Raw genomic sequence first — 16,223 nt, forward strand, 5'->3', positions numbered from 1 at the left:
GGTGTGATGCCAAGTTGTGGCCTCTTTGATAGGAAAAAAGAGGATCTTCTTTGAATGCTTCAAATGGTCGTAGGATTGGCCAATTTTTCTTTATAATTTTTGCCACTTGATTGCTGCTTGGACTGAATCGTGACACGAATGGTATTCTTTTTAGAGGTTTTTTTGGTTGGGTGGTGAGGAGGTGTTCCCTGTGGTTGTACCACGCTCTTTTACGTGCTCTGGACACGAGACGTTTGGGGTATCCCCTGGAGATCAATTTTTGCGAGAGGATATCGGCCTCCTTGAAGTAGTCCTTGCGCCATTTGCAGTTTCTTCTGATTCGGAGAAATTGCCCGTAGGGCAGACCATCTGTTTGTCCTCGTGGGTGGTAGGTCAAGTATTGTAAGAGCGTATTCCGTTCGGTCGGTTTCTGAAAAAGGCAGGTGCCCAATTTCCCTTCTTCTGCGTGGATGGTGACGTCCTTGAAAGGCAAATCGTTGTTATGGTAATCACAGGTGAAGTGGAGGTGTGGTTGGGACTGATCGAGCCAGACCACGAAGGAAATCAGTATCTCTTTAGTTCCATTCCAGAGTAAAAGGATGTCGTCGATGTAGCGACGCCATAAGTTGATGTTGTTTAGAAAGGGGTTGATGGTGTGCAGAATGAGTGTAGTCTCCAAATAGTGTACAAATAGAATAGCGAAATATGGGGCAAAACAAGTTCCATGGAGACTCCTTTGATTTGTAAATAGAATATATTGCGGTATTGGAAATAGTTATTTTGGAGGGCAATGCGTAACAAGTCCATGATGAAATCAGTGGGAATCCGTGTGGGCATGGGTCTGGCGAGGAGAAGAGATTGAATCACCTGTAGGCCCTCTCGATGGGGAATGTTTGTGTACAGAGACTCGATATCCAGGCCCGCCATGAGGTCGGTCTCTGTATTGAATGGTTTATCCTCCACAGTGTTGAATAGGTCTGTGGTATCACGGATAAAGGTATCTGTTAAAGGAACGAATTCTTTTAGGATAGCGTCAATGTATTTCCCAATGGGTTCCAAGATGGACCCGCATCCCGAAACAATTGGATGACCAGGGGGGTTGATGTCATCTTTGTGGATCTTGGGTAAGATGTACAACACCGGTGTCCGTGGATGTGAATTGTTCAAAAAGAGGAATTCTTTGGGTGAGATAATTTCTCTTTCTTTGGCTTGTTCAGTGACATATGGGATTTTGGATCGAATATCCTGAAGAGGATCTTTACTGAGGAGGCGGTAGTGGTCGGCATTGTTAAGTTGGTGTATGATTTCTTGTTGGTATTTATCTGTTCCCATAACTACTATTCCGCCACCCTTGTCCGCTGGTTTAATTGTAATATCCGGGTTGTTCTTCAATGTTGTGAGAGCTTGTTTCTCCATGCGTGAGACATTGTAGGGAATGTATTGAAATTGGTTTTGTAGGTTGGCAATGTCTAGTAATACTAGGCGTTCGAAAGCCAAGACTTCTGGGGGCATGGTGGAGGAAGGTGGATTGAAGGTGGAGGGTGGGTGGAATCGCTGGATGATCGGCTCATTAGTCTCAGGTTCATTGGCGAAGAATTGTTTTAATCGTATCCTACGGAAGAATTTTAGGATGCTGGAATGAAGGTCCAAGAAATTGGTACGTTCGGTCGGGACAAAACTGAGTCCACGTGAAAGTATTCGTGTTTCATCATGGGTAAGGGTATGGTCTGATAGATTGAAAATGGGTATGGAGTTGGTATCGGTGGTCGTGGTATCGGAAGTGGTATGGTTGGTTTCGTTTGGATTCATTGTTGGGGTCCCATTGGTATTATCAGTTCTGTGTCTGTCTCTCTCCTGCAAACTGTGGTTGGTATTGTCGGTTCCTTGTTGGTCATGTTTGAGGTTGGCCGCGTCAGCGGCCTCTTCCTAAAAAACCTTGTGGGAGTAGAGGGGGCGGTCTGTTAGTTGCCCGTGCGGCACTGGAGCCCTCACCGGGGTCTGAGTCTTCAACCGAGGTGTTGGAGGAGTCCGAAAAGGTAATTCTTTGGCTGTTCCGGTATCTTCCCCAATTTCTTGCTCTTGGTGGCACGTAAGGAGTGTTAAAGAATTCCTCGTTAAGATAAGGGTAGTTCTGTTCTACTTTGTAGAAGCGAATGTCTTTTTGGATTTTGGTGACTTTTTTGTTCGGGTTCAAAGGTGTTAAATGTGGCAATAGTAGCGTCAACTATTTCCAAAAGGTTTTTTGCTTCCGTGATGGTCGAATCAGCCAAGATGAGTGCCTCTAGCTCAGCGATTTCTTTTAGTTACTGACGGCTGTGTTGTATGGCCCTATCGATACCAAGCACCATCCAATGGCGGGAGCAGGTCGTGGCCAGATGACTAAAGCCTGTTCTAAATTTTGGGTCCTGGGTGAATATAGCTGGGGTGTTACGGATCTGGAGGCCCACAAGAATTACACCTGCTCTCAAATAATCTGTCAGCATGCGGGCGTGTAGTTCTGTGCGTATTTGTTTCTTCTTTAATTTTTCGAGTTTATCAAGTAGGGCACAGGAGTTGTTGGGTGTGGTGGTAGTGGCAGTAGTGTTAGGGGGTCCAGACAGGAGTGACGGACCAGTCATCAGGTTTTGGACATATTCCTCGGAATAAGAGAGAGACTCCTTAGACATTCTAAGTGACGTAAAAGTGACACTCAGAGAAAAAGGATTGTGAATTGATCCGAAAGTACAGCCCAAAGGGGCTAGCTCTCGCAGCTCAGCAGCTGCTCACAATCTTGTATGGCCTACAGGAGCAATACCCGTCAACCACGTTGGGATTGGGGTAGATAATATTGTATAAACATATATGGTATCCCAACTGGTATTAGTTAAAGACAATTAACATTGTACATGTTAAAATCATTGTAAGGAAGGACAAAGGAGACCCATAAATTAGTCTTAGATGTGCCTGTGGCATCATCTTTATCCAAAACAAAGGTAAAACAAATTACAGTTGTAGCAGCACTGTAAAGAAACAAAGTGCTGTATGTACCATAATACAGCTGGAACCACATTATTGTCATAACTCACTGTATATACTTATGCAATAGTCACCTTGCGCCGTCTATTTTGCTGTTTATATTGTCACTTGGGTCGCCACCGTGCACACCACTTGCACCCTTTGAGCACCGAGTACAATTAGTGTTGTACCTATTTGTTTCTTTACAGTGTTGCTACAATTGTAATTTGTTTTACCTTTGTTTTGGATAAATATGATGAAAAACATACCAATTTCCTCGAATCTACGAAAACTATTTGATTGAGATCAAAACGTTGTAAAAATAGAAATGTGCCATGTTGAATAAACCTCGTTTCATTCTTGTTTCCTAATATCAGCTGGTTTGCAGTCCACCCTGTAAGTATGAACAACACAAACCACCTTGTGAACAGTGACAACATGGGATATGCGTCTTACCTTTTTGAGCAAGAACAGAACAAAGGATTTCTACCGGGAGAGGTAAGAAACAAATGTCAGCATTTCAGGGGATAAGAACCTGCATGCAACACCCATTCCTATCCCTTTTAACCCACCCCCAAACCCACACATACAGACTGGTGAAGTAGGAGCGAATGTGATGGTGTTGTTCTTGAATCAGAAGAAGAAAAAGAGGTGGGGGTCAGCTTCAAGACTCTTGAGTTTACTGCTAGTAAAAATGCTGTGGTCGAAAACATGAGAATTGTGGCTGTGTCAAAGATTAGGAACTTAGGTTTTTCTCAATTCTAGCATGCTTTGGTTTATCAAGAGTCCAAGAATGGAGTGGAGTAGAGATGAGATAGCTGAAGGCACTATTTCAATGAGGACAAATTATAGTTGGCTGTGGATATTATTCTATGGAAAATGATGCCTGAGCTCCAAAGCATGTCTCGCAGGGAGAGTTTAAAGAGTGCAGAGTTGAGAATAGGTATTTTAAGTCCACATAGGATAAGAGTGGGCAGTGTTTTGACAAACAGGGTGTATTGACAAAACCTGAATACATTTGATGCCCAGGAAGAGGTGAGACAGTGCAAGAAGTAAGTGCAGTGGCGGCTTCTCAGCTAAGGTGGAGGAAAGCGCCCCACTGTTCACAAAGCAGTGTAAAAGAAAAAGGAAATAATAATAACTGAAGTTTTTACAATTTTTTTTTTAATATCCTCATAGGTGGGGCGTCGCTTGACTCCCCTGACGTCGTAGAGGAGGAGTGGTTCCTGCACTCTAAAGTGTGCATGACGCTTTGGCTGGCCGACTTGGACTGGCCAAAGTGTCATATGCACTTTGCATGGTCTTCTCTTAGGCTGCATTACAGCCTGGGTGGAGAACATGCCCAGCCCCAGTCTGAGGGCCTAAACGCAGGGCTCAGACCAATCACAGCGCTGCATTGCAGAGTTGTGATTTGCTCAGGGGAGCCTGGGTGCTTAGCAATCACAACACTGCATTGCAGCATTGAGATTGGCTGTGGCGAGCACGGGTGCTTTCTGGAATAAACACGCTGTAGGAGAGACGGATGATAGACGTGCCAAGATGAGGTGAGAACCCTACCGGCCGCCACTGAATAAGTTGCGACACATGCCACACAATTCAGCTCTCAGTACAATGTTATGGCTTATGGTGTCCATAGCTCTGAATAAGTAACATGAACTGTAATATGTCAATGTTGAAGTCAATGAAATAGAGGATGATGTAAATCACAGTGCCATGGACAGATGAAAGTCAGGTTACAGAAGATTTAGGATAGGGTGCATCCAAAATAGAACATAGTTTGAAAGGGACCTGACACTGCAAGGCTTTAACACATGCGAGAGGAGCAATGTACTCAGAGGTTCAGGGTCAAATAAAGGGTTTTTTCAGTTGTGTTTCATCTGGAAAAGATTTGTGTCTTATTATTTTAACTCGGGTAATAAAGTACCGGTTAACATTGGTGAATTTCTTTGGCCAAATTGGTGCATCTGTGGTAAAGTGAAGAATTGATATATCGTCTAGCTTCCCTCAGTAGTAATGTTTTGCTTTCAACGTTCGACTCAAATATGGTTTGTTGCTAGTAGTGTGTCTTTGCTCACTTATGTTTGTGCGCTCTACTGGGCTGTGTCTAGCACATTGTGGTTTTGCAATTTTTGGGATTTGCATCTAGGGCTGCTACTTTGTGACTTTGTTTTTTCTTGGTATTAAGCTCTTGAATAAAACACAGTGCTAACTGCTCCGGTTTTTGTCTTTACTATGGGCAACACTATGTGTTTGTTACTGTGAGTTTTTTGGTAAATTTACTTTAATATATCCAGGATTTCTATGGATGTCCTTTATGTACATTTATGAGTTACTGTTGTAGTGTGTCAATTGGAAAGACAGTCTATGAGTGCATTGTTGTTAGAGATGTCCTTTATATGTGTTTATTTGGAAGATGGTGGCATGATAGCTTGCACAGCTTTTGCAAATGGATCTTGGTATGTCTGGGAGGTCAGTTCTGACATGACTTGGCCAAGTGTGTTAGCTCTGGAATATGTGGCGGCAGTCATGTGTGAGGTTACGGTAGTGAGCCAATGCTGTTTGTGAAGGAGTCTTCCCTGCTTTGTTGTTGGGAAATGCTGAGGGACTGAAATCTCTGAAAAAGGTGGTGTGAGGATTCATGATGTTAACAGCTGATTTGATGTTGGAGAATTCTGTAATGGAATTTCTGTTGTAGACCATATAAATCATGATAGTGGAAAGGAATGTAATAGAAAACATGCCGTTACTTCTACTAAAAATGAATACATTATTGCATCATTACTCTTTCTCCAGATGGTACTAGAAGAAGTTATTTAGTACTCATTGTTTCTAATAATGCTAATAATTCTTGACGACCTCTTCATCCAAATTTGGTGGAATCTATTATGTCTAGCAGATAAAGATGTCAGCTGTGATTTGTTTTGGAAGGAACACAAAAGAAAGCACAGTTTAAGGGGGGTGTTATTTACCATCTACCTGTTAGCCCAAACCAGATACGGCCGTACTCCAGCAACTACTTCAAAAGAGAACAGAGGTCATGTAAGACTAGCTGCTCTGTGATTAAGTATCATATTTTTGTGAGATATTTAATATTATTCCACTCTAGCTTTGTTGATCAGGTTAATAGAAATTGAATGAAATCATATAATAAATATCTACAAAAATTATTTAGAAATATCTGAAGAATACAAAATATATTTTCTTACCTTACACCCTCAAGCGTTATGTTTGTTAAATATAATTGAGAGGACTTCTGGATCAGTGCATTTCTAAATATTATACTATAACTACAATACAAAATATTCTGTGCAGGCAATTTAAAATATAGAGATATTAAATGTGTGCCGCAGAGGGGAGGCATTTTCAAGCTTTTCCTAAAATTTCACAGGCTACTTCAATTGTTTTGTAAATCAAGTATGGGCAGGTAGGTGTCAGCACTGATTATATTAGTATCTAAGGGGCTGTGAATGCTGGTTGAATACTAGTTGACCCAACATCCCCGTTTGTGGCCACTGCTGTGAATGGAGGTGAGTGGTGGTATTGTGTGATGGAGGGACAAACAAGCAGTGGCAGCATTTTATAGAGTCATTGCCGCCTTGGAGCACTCAGTCTGCCTATGTCATGAGAAGAGTCTTCCTTGCAGCTGTATTGCTTTGTGTTTCCTCTAACAGTGGTAAATATAAAAATTAGAGAGGGCCCGCCTAAACAGAGAAAGGGGTGGTTGTAGATTGCTTCTTCTGCAATCTGTCCACATGTAGCATGTTCCACAATAAACTATTAGAAACCAGATTCAGAAGTGATTTTGGTCCCGATTCACAAAGAAATTATGAAATCAGCATCTCAAGATTTAGGATCTACTATTTGTGATTTTCTAATTTTGGCAATTCACTAACATTTTCCAGGTGATGCTTTAAAACCCTAAAAGGTGTCTTAGCAATGGTTAGCAGTCATAAAGTACACTGAGTCCTAAGGGCAATAAAAACTAATTGAGCAATACAGGTGGGGAGAAGGCAAAAAGCCTGGAGGAAGAGCACCCTAAGGCTGACAAGTTTAACATGTGCCCCACAGCTAAATGTGGGTAGAACTACTCAAATCCTGGGAGTTCTATCACTAAGGCAGAAGTACCTGGACAGACCATTATCATTCAAGTGGTCTGACCCAGGGTGGTGTTCAACTGTTAAGTTAATTTCCTGTAGGGAGATGGACCACCTAAACAGTTTGGGAATCTCACCTCTTATTTGCATGAGCCATCTGAGGGTCCTGTGGTCTGTTTGAGCTCAGAAGTGTTCCCCAAACAGGTATGGTCTCAGCTCCTTTAGTGCCCAGATCACAGCAAAAACTTCTCTCGCAATAGCACTCCATTTCTGTTCCCTGGGAGGTAGCCTAATACTGATGAAGGCTACAGGTTGGTCTAGAACCTGCTCATCTAACTATGCCCCTATGCCGTGCTCTAAAGCACCAGTCTGCACTATACATACCTGGAACACGTCAGAGGCCTTGAGTACAGGTGCTGTATACAAGGCTGTCCAGATCACCTATTGGGGTGCTTCCTGGAAGTCAGCTCAGTCAATGGGGCAACTATGGTGCCATACACCTTAACAAACCTCCTATAATATCCAATGAGGTCCATTATGTACATCACTTCTTTCTGAGTTTTGGGGGTTCTGTTAAATGGTTCTCACTAGAATAGTTAGGACTGCATTTTGAGATAACAGGATGTCAGAATGCAGGGAATAAGTCCATCTACATCATCATAGACTGTCTCAATTCCTAGCTACCTCACAGTGCCACACCTGAACCTCTAACCTTCCTGGAGTGACAGGTGATTTCAGCAACCTCGAACATTACACTTTGATCCTCAAGGGAATTGTGGAAACAGATATTACCCCTTTTTAGTGTTTACTCTTACATACGCATGGTAAACATAAGGAAGATACTGAGGAGGTTTTCAATACATTTATTTTAAATACTTGTAATCTTGCATAGGAAGAGTGAGGTACAATTATTAGGCAGATAAAACAAAGAAATGTAAAGAGGATTATGAACATGGTGAAAAGAATATACAGTTCAACCATGGCAGTCTAATTTCCATTTATCCCTATCTATCACTACCCCTACTCTGGGAGCCTAGCAGGTGTACCCTCTGCCTGATCTCTTAGGTCAGCCTGAGACCCCATACCTGGATTACTTGTTCTGGAGTAAGATTGGCAATCCCTCTCTGCAGTATCAGGATGGAATACTAGCATTAGTAGAGCTGTGTGTCAAACACAGCCTTCGTTCCATGACCGCTTTTGGCTGGAGTGCCCCATTGACCCATAAACAGACAGTGTACTGTTTATATAATGAAACTGCTGTGTTAGAGGTGTATCTCTGATGCAGTGATATGTCTAGATGTTAGAAGCTGTCTCCGATTGGACAACGGAAGCGCTAGGATATCTGTTCTGTTCTAAGCCTTGAGCGAAGTGTACAGATTATGTAGCAGGAAAGACTGTCTAATAACAAGCAGCAAGTACAGGGTCTTCTCGGAAATAAAACATTGAAAAACAATATAACTAAACAAATACTGCTAAAACATCTAAAATGTAAAACTAAAATGGAGAACCCAAGTCGGTCCTCGGGGGCCTCACTACAGTTCCCAAGTCAGGATACTCTCAATGTTGACCTAGAGGGGTTGCACCTTGCCTCTGCCCATCAGGTGTCCCAGATACCCCACAGATCCCTGCCCTATCTGTCACTTGCTGATCTTGTTAGTCAGGACTGCCTGTTGTAGGGCCTGATGCACCTCATGAAGGTCTGGGGCAGTTCCCAATGAGGTGGCTTTGGGTACCAGCTCCACTGGGCTGAACAGGGACTAAATCACCCCTGCTAATTTAAGCATTTTGGAGATTTCATCCTTTATGCTAGCCCTCACCTTGTGTGACATCCTGTACATTTTATTTTTCACAGGCAATCAATCAATCAATCATGGACACTTATATAGCGCACTACTTACCCGGAGGGTCTCAAGGCGCTTGGGGGGGGGGGGGTGCTGCTACTGCTCGAACAACCAGGTCTTGAGCTTCTTCCTGAAGGAGAGGTGGTCTTGGGTCAGGCGCAGGTCGGGAGGGAGGGAGTTCCAGGTCTTGGCGGCCAGGTGGGAGAAGGACCTTCCTCCTGTCGTCGATCTTCGGATGCGGGGGACGGCGGCGAGGGCGTGACTGGCTGATCGGAGGTGGCGTTTGGGAGCGTAGAAGTTGATGCGGTTGTTGAGGTAGCTCGGGCCTTGGTCGTGTAGGGCTTTGTGTGCCTGGGTGAGGAGACGGAAGGTGATTCTCTTGTTGACGGGGAGCCAGTGCAGGTCTCTCAGATGTCCGGAGATGTGGCTGCGTCGGGGGATGTCGAGGATGAGTCTGGCTGAGGCGTTCTGGATCCTCTGGAGTCTCTTCTGGAGCTTGGCGGTGGTTCCGGCGTAGATGGCGTTGCCGTAGTCCAGTCGGCTGGTGACGAGGGCCTGGGTGACCGTCTTCCTGGTCTCGGTGGGGATCCACCGGAAGATCTTTCGTAGCATGCGCAGGATGTTGAAGCATGACGAGGAGACGGCGTTGACTTGTCTGGTCATGGAGAGGGAGGAGTCCAGGATGAAGCCCAGGTTGCGTGCGTGGTCTGTCGGTGTGGGTGCGGTGCCCAGGGCGGGGGGCCACCAGGAGTCGTCCCAGGCGGAGGGCGAGGAGCCCAGGATGAGGACTTCCGTCTTGTCTGAGTTCAGTTTCAGGCGGCTGGTCGTCATCCATTCGGCTACATCTTTCATCCCTTCGTGAAGGTTGGCTCTGGAAGCGGCCGGGTCGTTGGTCAGTGAGAGGATCAGCTGGGTGTCATCGGCGTAGGAGATGATGTTCAGGTTGTGTTGGCGTGCGATGGGCGCGAGGGGGCTCATGTAGACGTTGAAGAGGGTGGGGCTCAGCGAGGATCCTTGAGGGACGCCGCAGATGACCTCGGTGGCCTCTGACTTGTACGGTGGTAGGCGGACTCTCTGTGTTCTTCCGTCGAGGAAGGAGACGATCCATTCCAGTGCCTTCTCCTGAATTCCGACGTTGCTGAGGCGCTGCACTAGGGTGCGGTGGCAGACAGTGTCGAATGCCGCGGAGAGGTCTAGGAGGATGAGGGCCGCTGTTTCTCCGTTGTCCATCAGGGCTCGGATGTCATCGGTGGCAGCGATCAGGGCGGTCTCGGTGCTGTGGTTGGCTCGGAAGCCAGACTGTGCGGGGTCGAGGGATCCATTTGTCTCGAGGAAGGCGGCCAGCTGTTTGTTGACGGTCTTCTCGATGACTTTGGCTGGAAACGGGAGGAGCGAGATGGGGCGGTAGTTCTTGAGTTCGGTGGGGTCCGCTGTTGGTTTCTTAAGTAGAGCGCTGAGTTCGGCGTGCTTCCAGCTCTCCGGGAAGGTGGCTGTGTCGAAGGAGGTATTGATGATGTCCCGCAGGTGGGGTGCGATGACAGCGTCGGCCTTGTTGAAGACGTGGTGAGGGCAGGGGTCGGTCGGAGATCCGGAGTGGATGGAGTTCATCATGCGGACGGTGTCATCGGTGCTGATCGGAGTCCAGGCGCGGAGGGTGGTGGTGGGTGGCGTTGCTGCGGTCGCTGTGTGCGATGGTTGACTGCTGAAGCTGTTGTGTATGTCCGCGATCTTGTTGTGGAAGTAGGAGGCGAGGGAGTTGCAGAGGTCTTGCGATGGGGTGATGTCGTTGTTTTCGGCGTTGGGGTTGGAGAGCTCTTTCACGATGTTGAAGAGTTCCTTGCAGTTGTGTGCGTTGTTGTCCAGTCGGTCCTTGAATGCAGTTTTCTTGGTGGCGCGGATCAGTTGGTGGTGCTTCCGGGTGGCAAGCTTGAGGGTGGTCATGTTGTCCGGTGTAGGTTCCCTTCTCCAGTCTTTCTCGAGGGCTCGGCAGTTCTTCTTGGAGCTCTTGAGTTCGTCGGTGAACCATGGGGCTTTCTTGCTGCCGGGTCTGCTGGGCGGGGTCCTCAGAGGGGCGAGTTCGTCCGCGCAGTTGCTGATCCACTTCGTGAGGTTGTCGGCGGCCTGGCTGGGGTTCGCTGAGCTGGCGGGAGGGTGCTGACTCAGGGAAACGGCGAGCTGGTCGGCTGTGATCTTGTTCCAGCTTCTTCGGGCAACCTGTTGCTGGTGGTGGTGGGTCATCGTTCTTCTGAAGGTGAAGTGGACGCAGCTGTGGTCCGTCCAGTGGAGTCCTGTGGCGTGGCTGAAGGCGATGTCTTTGCTGGATGAGAAGACGGCGTCGAGTGTGTGTCCGGCGAGGTGGGTGGGGGTGGTCACCAGTTGCTTGAGTCCCAGGTTTGCGAGGTTTTCCAGCACGGTGGTGGTGTTGCGGTCGTCGTTGTTCTCCAGGTGGAAGTTGAGGTCCCCGAGGAGGATGTAGTCGGCTGAGGGGAGGGCGAGCGGGCTGATGAAGTCGGCGATGTTCTCGCTGAATTGTGTGCGTGGTCCCGGGGGTCTGTAGATGAGGGTGCCTCTGAGGGTGGTCTTGGGGTTGACGTAGATCTGGAAGTTCAGGTGTTCGGCGGGTGCGATGGTGTCGTCGGTGTTGGTCGTGATGCGGATGGTGTTCCTGTGAATGATGGCGATGCCTCCTCCTGTCTGGTTGACGCGGTCTCTCCGGATGATCTTGTAGCCCTCCGGGATGGCGATGGCGATGTCGGGCGCTGAGGAGGCGTTCATCCAGGTTTCCGTGAGGAAGGCGACGTCTGGGGCTGTGGTGTCGAGCAGGTTCCAGAGCTCGACGGCGTGTCTGTGGACGGAGCGGGTGTTGAGCAGGATGCACTTCAGGTGGCTGCTGCTGGATTTCGGTTTGGTGGGTGCTGGTGCAGTGCAGGTCCGTATGCAGGAGAACTTGCAGGAATGGCAGATGAAGGGTCCGTGGGTGCGTCTCGGGGTGGCTCGGTAGCATCCAGGCGTTCGGCCGGCGTTGAGTGCGTTGAGGGTGGCGGCGTCGTACGTCCGGCGGGAGGGCTGGGGTCCGCGAGGACCAGGGGTCATGGCCCTGGGCGCGGTCCAGGCGCGGACGGGCGCAGACGGGCTTACCTTTGGCGCACCTTCGGCGCTCAATCGGTGCTCCCGCTGCGCGCGTCCGCTGCGCGGTCGCTCAGAGGGCGTCATAAGTGAGGAGCCGGGAGGGCGGGTCAGCTGGGTGGCGGGAGCGGGGCGGCCAATGGGCAGGAGGGGGGTGGAGACACCGGGGGGGCAGTGGCGGGAAGGAGGGCGGCTCGAGGGAGCAAGCGGGAGGGGGAGGGCAGCACAGGGGTACAGAAGGCAAAAGGGGGAGGCAAGTGAGCGAAGGCGAGGGGGGACAGGTAGAAACCGGGGGGAGACAGAAAACCAAGTGGAGGCAAGTTACACTACGGGGGGAAGGAGAAGAGGCTAGTGGATAGTACACGCAGCAGGCGCACAGAAGACACAGGGGGGAAGCAGGCACGCCGCAGCAGACAGACAGCGGCGAGACGAGGGTGTGCAAGGCAGTGCGCGGCACTCAGCAGGGCAGGGTCCTGGCCACGGCGGGCAGGAGCAGCGGAGGTGGTGGGGCAACCTCACCTGGAACAGGTTCGAGCGGTCGCTGCTCACCTCTGTGCACAGTCCCCTTAAGTGAGGAGCCGGGAGGGCGGGTCAGCTGGGTGGCGGGAGCGGGGCGGCCAATGGGCAGGAGGGGGGTGGAGACACCGGGGGGGCAGTGGCGGGAAGGAGGGCGGCTCGAGGGAGCGAGCGGGAGGGGGAGGGCAGCACAGGGGTACAGAAGGCAAAAGGGGGAGGCAAGTGAGCGAAGGCGAGGGGGGACAGGTAGAAACCGGGGGGAGACAGAAAACCAAGTGGAGGCAAGTTACACTACGGGGGGAAGGAGAAGAGGCTAGTGGATAGTACACGCAGCAGGCGCACAGAAGACACAGGGGGGAAGCAGGCACGCCGCAGCAGACAGACAGCGGCGAGACGAGGGTATGCAAGGCAGTGCGCGGCACTCAGCAGGGCAGGGTCCTGGCCACGGCGGGCAGGAGCAGCGGAGGTGGTGGGGCAACCTCACCTGGAACAGGTTCGAGCGGTCGCTGCTCACCTCTGTGCACAGTCCCCTTAAGTGAGGAGCCGGGAGGGCGGGTCAGCTGGGTGGCGGGAGCGGGGCGGCCAATGGGCAGGAGGGGGGTGGAGACACCGGGGGGCAGTGGCGGGAAGGAGGGCGGCTCGAGGGAGCGAGCGGGAGGGGGAGGGCAGCACAGGGGTACAGAAGGCAAAAGGGGGAGGCAAGTGAGCGAAGGCGAGGGGGGACAGGTAGAAACCGGGGGGAGACAGAAAACCAAGTGGAGGCAAGTTACACTACGGGGGGAAAGAGAAGAGGCTAGTGGATAGTACACGCAGCAGGCGCACAGAAGACACAGGGGGGAAGCAGGCACGCCGCAGCAGACAGATAGCGGCGAGACGAGGGTGTGCAAGGCAGTGCGCGGCACTCAGCAGGGCAGGGTCCTGGCCATGGCGGGCAGGAGCAGCGGAGGTGGTGGGGCAACCTCACCTGGAACAGGTTCGAGCGGTCGCTGCTCACCTCTGTGCACAGTCCCCTTAAGTGAGGAGCCGGGAGGGCGGGTCAGCTGGGTGGCGGGAGCGGGGCGGCCAATGGGCAGGAGGGGGGTGGAGACACCGGGGGGCAGTGGCGGGAAGGAGGGCGGCTCGAGGGAGCGAGCGGGAGGGGTAGGGCAGCACAGGGGTACAGAAGGCAAAAGGGGGAGGCAAGTGAGCGAAGGCGAGGGGGGACAGGTAGAAACCGGGGGGAGACAGAAAACCAAGTGGAGGCAAGTTACACTACGGGGGGAAGGAGAAGAGGCTAGTGGATAGTACACGCAGCAGGCGCACAGAAGACACAGGGGGGAAGCAGGCACGCCGCAGCAGACAGACAGCGGCGAGACGAGGGTGTGCAAGGCAGTGCGCGGCACTCAGCAGGGCAGGGTCCTGGCCACGGCGGGCAGGAGCAGCGGAGGTGGTGGGGCAACCTCACCTGGAACAGGTTCGAGCGGTCGCTGTCTCCAGTATCTATGTCATAGGTACAAAAGTGTGTACGCCCAGCGGTGAAGGAGAACATAGAGACAAACCAACCCAACAACTGGTGGCAGTCCCTCTAAAGCTCTGGGGTCAGGGTAGGGGAGAGATTAACACCCTCCATTGACCCATCTTGCTCCTTGCAATCTCCCCACCGTAGTCACAACATCAAACACCTTCAAGAACTCCACTGTCTCCCATCCAACAAAAGAATCACTTCCAAGCTTCTCACATATGCCTACAAAGCCCTCCACAATGTAGGAGCAGCATATCTGAACCATTGCCTCACATTCCACGTACCCAACAGACACCTCCACTCCGCCCAACTGGGCCTAGACACCGTCCCATGGATCCACAAGACCAGAACCGGAGGAAGATCCTTCTTCTACCTCACCGGTAAGACCTAGAACACCAGGCCCTCCACCTCAGACAATCCCCGTTGCTGACTCAATTGAGGAAGGATCTCAAGACCTGGCTCATCGACAGAACCTCCACACCAAGACGGATCAGCACCCACCCCAGCGCCTGGAGACCCTCACTGGTGAGTAGCCGTGGTTTATAAACCCCTGGTTGATTGATTGATTGGTGGCATGATCTATCAAAAACAGGATAAACTTGTTGCCTAAGGCAGTTTTGGGGTCCAGGGGACCACGGTTTCAAAGGGGGGCAATAACAGGTAAGTGAACCAGGGGAGCCTTAAGCTTTCTCCTTGTTTTGCCACTGGCCTGGCAGGTGGGACATTACATGCAGAATGCATCTGAGGCCATCTTCATCCAGGGCCAAAGGTCTCCTCCTGCCCCAGATGTCTTGCCAGTGGTATGACATGAGTCAGATCCAGTAGGTAGGCTCTGTAGAACTGATGGAGCACCAATACGCGGGTTCCCCCTGTTTAGGAACCTTAGGCTCACTATATCAGACGTCATTCTCCCAATAGATCACATGATCTCCAGAGGTGTTACCAGCTTCCTGGGCCTCAGCTTGCCACCTAGGGCTCTCCAGAGTTGGGCCCTCCTTGTGTTCTTTACAGAATTCCTTCCGGGTGAGTCTGCCCTCAACTTGGCATCCAGAAAACGTATGCAGGTGTCCAAGGTCAGCAGTGTTCCCCCTGGTCAGCTCCAGGGTGGCCTCCTTGAGCACCCCTTCAACCTGGACCATGGGAGTTTCAGAGGCTGGTTTCCCATGGCCCCTGCCTTTCCCTGTCTTGGCAGCTGCCTGGGCCACTTTTCCAGGCTCCAGGCTTCCTTGACTACCCTCTTGGGCAACCATGGACCCTGTGGTCAAATACACCTTCTCAGGCAAACCTAATATCACCTGGTGAGATCTAAGCTCCACTTCTTTTCAGATAGTGTACTCCGGATCATTGTCTAACAGACAATCTACAGGCATGGTAGAGCTTCCTGCTACCTTTATTGAACCTAACATCTCCCACTGCATCCTGGTGAAATGTATTTTGCTACCTGCTCTGAGGACACCAGATGACACTTTACAGAAGTCATACTGGCTCCTGTTACCCTCAGAGCCTCTGCCCATTGATGGTGACCCAATGCCTGTAATTGGAAGTATTGGAATGCAGTGGGCTTTTGACACCATCTCCCTGTCATCCAGGGACTCTATGGTAACCATACACTGGCCAACCCTTGGTTCTGCCCACCAGTGGGGTGCTGTGCCATCTTGGAACACCTGCCATCCCTTTGCACATGCCCATCCGTGTAGCACTCCTGGCACTTGAGGACAAACGTACCTGTTTCTTATCAAAGAAGCATTGTTATTTTGGTCAGGTTTGGGCTGTGTTCCCTTCTCCTATGAACTCTTTTTGGGATCTTGAGAGAACTCCTTGTTTTTATTTTTCTCCCCCCTCTTTCTTATGGTGGGGACCCTGGCCAACATTTTGGTAATGTCCCCCAAATGCCTTTTTGTACACTCTGGTCCACCTCCTTAGCAAGCTCCCTGGGGTCATTGGGCTTTCTGTTAACTAGGTATAGGAGCAGCTCTGTAAAACACATATTGAGCATGTGCTCTCTCAAAATTAGACTGCACAGCCCAGTAGAATCCTAAACTTTCGTGCCCAAGATAGGTTTGGTAGTTTATGGCTGTCCCTGAACCAGAAGCAGTGCCTCTCACGGGTTGTCTCAAACTTGGCAAATAAAATGGTTTTCATAGGATCGTACTTTATCTGGTACCTCAGCTC

At 50.2% G+C, this 16,223-nt stretch overlaps 1 protein-coding gene across 6 annotated transcripts in view; it reads left to right on the forward strand.

The window, feature by feature from the left end:
• The window catches only part of ASAH2 (N-acylsphingosine amidohydrolase 2), a 434,557-nt gene that overhangs the window by 149,311 nt on the left and 269,023 nt on the right, over positions 1–16,223 (forward strand). For all 6 annotated transcript variants that reach the window (XM_078642909.1, XM_078642906.1, XM_078642910.1 and 3 more), the window contains one exon: positions 3,351–3,471. In XM_078642909.1, the coding sequence (XP_078499035.1) occupies positions 3,351–3,471 (121 nt within the window). The remainder of the gene's footprint in view (positions 1–3,350; positions 3,472–16,223) is intronic.

This window comes from Lissotriton helveticus, chromosome 5_1 (genome assembly GCF_964261635.1).
Source record: "Lissotriton helveticus chromosome 5_1, aLisHel1.1, whole genome shotgun sequence".
Taxonomy (NCBI): Eukaryota; Metazoa; Chordata; class Amphibia; order Caudata; family Salamandridae; genus Lissotriton; species Lissotriton helveticus.